Source organism: Myiozetetes cayanensis, unplaced genomic scaffold (assembly GCF_022539395.1).
Source record: "Myiozetetes cayanensis isolate MyiCay16 unplaced genomic scaffold, myiCay2020 scf9, whole genome shotgun sequence".
Taxonomy (NCBI): domain Eukaryota; kingdom Metazoa; phylum Chordata; class Aves; order Passeriformes; family Tyrannidae; genus Myiozetetes; species Myiozetetes cayanensis.
Genome location: NW_026088185.1, coordinates 10,527,742 through 10,533,741, shown reverse-complemented (window position 1 = coordinate 10,533,741; position 6,000 = coordinate 10,527,742). Strand labels below are relative to the sequence as shown.

Genomic DNA, 6,000 nt, shown 5'->3' with positions numbered 1-6,000 from the left:
GCTCGCTTGCCACCTCCTCCCGGTCCCCGCCATCAATTATTCAGGACCACCCCGGTAACTGCCTGGAGCCGGGAGCGGAGAGCAGGGCGGCGGCGGGGCCCTACCTGGGGCCGCCCGGAGGAAGCGCGACCGGCCCGCGGGGCTGCAGGACCCGCCGCACTGCCAAAAGTTACTGTCGCCTCCCCCAGGCGGGGAGCGGCTGTGGGAGGGTCCCCGCCGCCGCTCGGCTCCCGGGGGAACCAGGGAGGGTGGCAGGAGGTGGCGAGGCCGCATCGGCTGCGTCGGACCGACCCGGGCGCCGGGACTGAATGTCGGTGGCAGCTTTGCTCCTCCTCGGTCGGTCCGGTGTCCCCAACTCCGGCTTCCCCACTATCCCCCCCACCCTTTCCCTTCTTCTCCCGGCTCCTCCTCCTCTCCTTCCCCTCGGCCCTCCCCCAGCCCGACTGCCCCTGTCCTTGCGCCTTTCTGCCCTGGATCTCTCTTGTCGCCACCGCCTCGTCCTGCCACACTTCCCTTCCCCACCCAGCCCGCCCTACGCCCTCCCTTCGCGCGGCACCGCGTTCCCTTTTCGCGTGCGAGATGTATTATTTATTTATTGATGTTTAATTTCCTGCCAGGTGGGTCTCTGCCTCCCCCTGCGCCCAGCGGGGCCGGGGCTCCGCGGGGCGGGCCGGGCCGGGAGGTGGGCTGCTGCGCGCCCGTCTGCGCCCGATCCCGAGATAGCACCGAGACTTGATTTTTGCTGGGGGGGCGGGGAGGGGGAGGGGTGTCGGAGGCGAGGAGGGGTGGCGATGTTTGGGATGCACAGCCCTGGGACGGGAACGCCGCGCAGACAGACAGGCAGACACACATACACAGGCGTGCACACTCACCAAACCCGAAACCAAGGACAACCCCAAAAAGGACTCACTTTGCCTCGATGACTCAACGCAACTAATAATCGTTTCTCCGCTCTCTGTGGCGAGTCCCTCCTGCCGCTGCTGTCGCTGGCAGAGGAGGGAGCGATTGAAAGTCACACACCGGGGGCCGCCGCCGCCGCTTCCCCACGCCACCAGGCACTCGCCGCCGCCGCGGAGCCTGGGAGAGCGGCGCTCCCTCTTCTCCTCCCCCCGTCTCCCCCCGTATTGATTTTCTCCGCGGAAGGTGTGAGAAGTCGTCTCCTTTTCCCCTCTCCTCCGCGCCGCAGCCGGCGGCCCCGCGGCTCCCCGCCCCCTCGTCCCGACCTCCCCGCTCCGCTCCGCTCGCCACCCGGGACCCTCCGGGAAGGGGCTCTGCCCCTGTCGCCCCGCGGGCAGCCGCCCCGGCCCCGCCGCCCCGGCACCCTCGGAGGAGGGCGAGGAGGGGGCTGGGGGTGGGGGGAAGGAGAAGAAGGGAAGAACGCGGCGTGAGAGGAGGAAACAAGAAAACTTTCCACCCTGGATTCTCTACTTCTGATCCATGGACAGAGTCCAACTCAGCCAACTTACAGACAGGCTATAAGCAGTAAGTACAGCGGCAGCTCTCGGGAGCCGCTCGCTAGAGGCTTCCTCGCCAGCAGCCGGCTACTCCGTGGCTGCACAGCTGGCTGGCGCGGGGGGGCCGTGCCAGCGGGGCCGTCTGGTCTGGCAGCCTCTTCCCCGCGGCCCCCGGGGGCGGGCCGGGGCCGCGGCCGGACCCGGGGCGCAGCACCTGGCTGCGGCGGGCGGGGGTGCTCCTGCCCGCCGGCCGGCCGGGCGCGATGGGCACCGGGGGGCAGCGCTGCCCTCGCCCGCGGCAGGTTGGGGCCGGGCGGGTGAGGCGAACCGCTCGCTTCCAGCGGGACCGGCTCCGGCGGCGGGAGCGGGGCGGCATCGCACCCGGCTTGGCTGAGCCGGGCCGCCCAGGGGACTCGCTGCGGGGGCCCGGGCGGGCGAGAGGGGCCCGGTGCCGGGCGGCGGCGCAGGCCGGCGGCCACTGAAGCGCCCCTTGTTTCTCTCACCCCTAGGTCCGTGCTCCCTCTACTGCGACCTGCCAGCGGGAGCCGCGTCTCCGAGCATGGAGCGGAGGAGCGAGAGCCCCTGCCTGCGGGACAGCCCCGACAGAGGCAGCGGCAGCCCCGATGTCAAAGGCCCCCCTCCCGGGAAAGTGGCCAGGCTGGAGCAGAACGGCAGCCCCATGGGCACCCGCGGGAGGCCCAACGGCGCCGTCAGCAAGCCCGTGGGAGGTAACCGTGCGGCCGCGCTCACGGCGGCCCCGCCGGCCGGGGCGGCGGGCCCGGGGCAGCGTGTGGCGGGCGGGTCGGCAGGGGCGGCGGGACCGGCAGGTCCGTGCGGCAGCTTTCCCGGGAAAGCGTTTGGCTGCGCGGCACCGCTGCGGTGGAGGGGGTCCGCGGGAGGGCTCGGACCGGGTGTGCGGAGCGCAACCCTCCCGCGTTAGGAGGCCGCCTGCCGAAAGAGGCCACCCCGGGCCGGGCGGCACAAAGGGCCAGGCCTGATCCTGTCGGAGGGTAACGGGCTGGGAGCGTGTCCTGCGCTCGGCGCTTCCTTCGTGCGGATCGCCCCGGGGCAGCCGCGGGCATCCCCCTGCCCCGCCGGCGGTCCCGGAGGGCACGGCGGGGAGACGGCATCGCTTTCGGGTTAGGTGCGGGCAGCCCGGCTGCCCTCACGGGTGCGGGTGACACGAGTTAGGTGTGTTACACTCGGTGTCACAGAGCGGAGAATGGGGTCTGCAGGGTGGGAAAAACGGCAGCGTTTAGGTTTGCGTTTAGGGATTTTATTTTTCTTTCGGTAAGTAGCATTTTGCAGCGGTTGTTGTAAAAGAGGACAGGGCAAAGCATGTGCGAGCTTCAGCACATATATTCATGTGCTGAATATATTCAGCAAATATATTGAAATTAGTTTTTCAGCTTTCCTGCAATTCTCTAGAATACTTAATCTTTTGTAATTTGCTATCAAGTTGCTCCTCAGTTTTGTGTTTAGAGCATGTTTAAGCGACACTCGTGGTTGCTTTTTCCCCCTTTTGTTCCAAGCAGATAAACTTTCCAGTCACTTCTCCTAAATCCTCTCTTTTTTCCTCTTAATTCTAATGCGGTCGTCTTTAACACAGTGTAGCCTCGTGTTAGGAAAAATATATTTAAAAATCTTGAAATTAGGCAGATGTTGTGAGCAAAATAATGCAGGAAAGGCCACAAAGTTTACCTTTACCTAAAAGAAAAAAAAAAAGAAGAAAAATGTCTGTATTTGTGTTTTAATATGAGCAGACTGGTAACACACAATTGTAGTTATTTATACACAAAGAGTTTGTGTAAATGGCGTTTCAAGAGATACTTTGATACAGTCGTCACATGACTCTCTATTACGTGAGGTTTATTTAGCGATTTTACCATTAGATGCCTGTTTTAGACCTCTTTGGCTCAATAGGCTTCCTAATTGCTGAAGTTTGCTAAGGAGCTGCATATTTTATTTTAAAAACGTAGGATTCATTTATATACCTAATGAAGGGTAAGAGAGCTCACCATTTTTTTCTGTTTCTTGAATGACTATATATCTATTTTTTAAACCTCTTCTCTGTGTTCTTCCAATGTATGGAAAAAGAAGAAGCAGCTTTGCAGTGAAAGACTTGTAGTATTATTCCACTTACAAATCACGGGAGAAATAATTTGTTGAGTAATTGTAAAAATGAACTAGCTAATCATATAAAAAGTAATATGTGTAGTTTTGGACGCCTTTCTTGAGACTCAGGTATTATAGCTGCTTGATCTTAAGGACAATGTTTGAACAAAAGCTGAAATTATTTTCCTTCTGACATTAATAGAAATATACTTTTAAAGAATGTTTTTGAATGTTTTGGAATATATATGTTGCTTTCTAGTGGCAACTGCGTTATCCAAGAGAAATTCAGCGGCTTTTATAGTTATATCAGTGGCTTAGAGTGAATCTGGCCTGTTAAACTATGGAAGATTTCTTCTACTCCAGAAAGAGACTTTCATTTCTGAAAGCAAACTTTTAAGAGCTTAAGTTTTCATTCATTAGTCTTCAGCTCATTTATAAAGATGTTGTAGACAGGAGTGTAAAAGTCTGGGGGGATAAGAAAAGCAGGAGTAATATATTTTCTTTTTCTTAACTGGAGTTCTTTAAACAGTCTCAATCTCTTTGCATTTAGGCTGTTCATAATAAAGGTTATTCATTATTCCTTATTGATACCGAAAGCAAGAAGAAAATTATTCTTGTCTGAATACCTATCTAGGTTCTATAATACTCAATACTAAATTAGTTAAGGCAGATTTTTTTTTTAATAAGATAATGGTGCTGTTTAAAATTGATTTATTTTTTTTTCTCCTTGAAATACTCTCACAATAAATCAACATAGCTTATTTCCAGATATTTTGTCTTCTGCTGTTTTTCAAGTTTGATGATTAAGAAGTGGTGTGACCAAGTGATCTTCTCCTGAATGCAGATCACACCTGTTCGGGTATTTTTGGAAGTCTGTATCTTTGCAGTGATTGTTGTGGTGTTAGTAATTTTTTCACTTGAATTGTGAAATGCAGCTGTAGATGTCTGTGGGAAAGCTTACTTTTAATATACTGGCAAATTAGTATAAAACTTCTTTCAAATATATATTAATAAAGGCTCTCCTAGTATTGTGTGTAGAATTTGACAAAAAGGAAACTATTGAAAGTCGTAGTGAAATGACATCTAAGGCTTCAATTGTCAGACTTTCAGTTTATTCTTATTTCTCAGGCTTTAAAAAGTGCTAATTTTTATTGAATGTGAATTTCGCTTGGGACAAAAATGGAAATACTTTACTGAAAACTAGAGATGACTTTAGTTTTTGTTTTATTTTTAGTTCTATAAAGTGTATCTAAAGGTTTTGGAAGCAGAGACAAATGCTAGCAACTCTTTTTCTCATCTCATTTTGGGCCTTAGATATGTAAATGCTGAAATTCCTTCTTATTTGTCAGGTGGCTTTTTGGTGTAATAATATCTGTTTCAGAAGTTAATTCCTGAGAGCAGAGCAATAAGCTCTAAACTAACTGGTGCTATGATGAGCCTGATGACCTTTGGTAACCAGTTTTATAATCGTAGTGTTTACTGCAATTATTTTTCTAGTGACTTCCCTGAGAAATAGAGAAATACTATAGTGCGGTAGGTGTTTCTAGCTTTTTCTCTGGTTTTGTGAGTGAAAAAGCATTTTTAAATAAGCTTTTGTAGTGCAGACAGAAAAATCAATTGTTCTCATGAGAAATTTTGCCTTATGACTCTCCTGGTTTTTTTATTCCTAACATGAATGTACTTAATTCAAAGGGCCATTACATGCAGCTATAATAAACTAGTGAAGGTCACTAAAAAGATAAACGAGGTCTTAAAGGTTGTGTTTAATAGAGGGTTTAAAAGTTTTGGTGCTGTTTACAATGTTGTTAGTGTCAGTCCAATGTGTTAGGGTTCGGTTTTGGTTTGCTTGACTAACCCAGTGCTTTCTAAAAGGTTTCAGCAGTTACTGTCTGTTTTAAAACCTGTATGCAATAAAGCACAAGTGCTCAAATTTTCAGGAGACGCAGGTTTTAGAAAGGTCCCTGGGAAAAAAAGGCTAATATCGCTTTAAAAAACATATGAAGTCTGGGAGAGAGTTTAGAGCAAGCAAGAGCACTGTGGTGTTGACAGCTTTATATCCCTGTTGGGTAACATTCACTTACTAGAATTGGCGTCTCCTCTCAGTTGGTAATTCACTCCATAAGGATTAAAAAAAAAAAAGGGATGATTAATGACGAGGAAACTTATATTTACAAAATTGTTGATTGCAGTTCAGGAACCTGTTTGTGTAAGAGTGGATGTGCATGTATATATGTATGTGCTGATTTTGAGGAGCATAGAAAACAAGTGTCAAAAGCCTCTGAATGCAACTTAAAATGCCAGTATGCAGAATGAGCTGTTCTGAAGTTTGGTTTTGCTGAAATAGAAATGTAGAACCAAAATGCAGCCAAGGGAACATGTTCAAATTTGGAGCAGGAAATGATTGCAAAACATTTTCTGGTTAAATTAGTTT

General features: G+C 51.0%; 1 protein-coding gene across 2 annotated transcripts in view; it reads left to right on the top strand.

Annotated features, from left to right (window-relative positions):
* Positions 1–298: 298 nt before the first annotated feature.
* SATB2 (SATB homeobox 2) overlaps positions 299–6,000 on the top strand; it is a 131,216-nt gene continuing 125,514 nt past the window's right edge. Inside the window, exons 1-2 of one of the 2 annotated variants that reach the window (XM_050340130.1) lie at positions 791–1,482; positions 1,964–2,182. In XM_050340130.1, the coding sequence (XP_050196087.1) occupies positions 2,014–2,182 (169 nt within the window). In that variant the 5' untranslated portion in view covers positions 791–1,482; positions 1,964–2,013. Of the gene's footprint in view, positions 337–790; positions 1,483–1,963; positions 2,183–6,000 lie in introns of those variants that run through there. The other variant, XM_050340131.1, reaches the window with a different exon arrangement.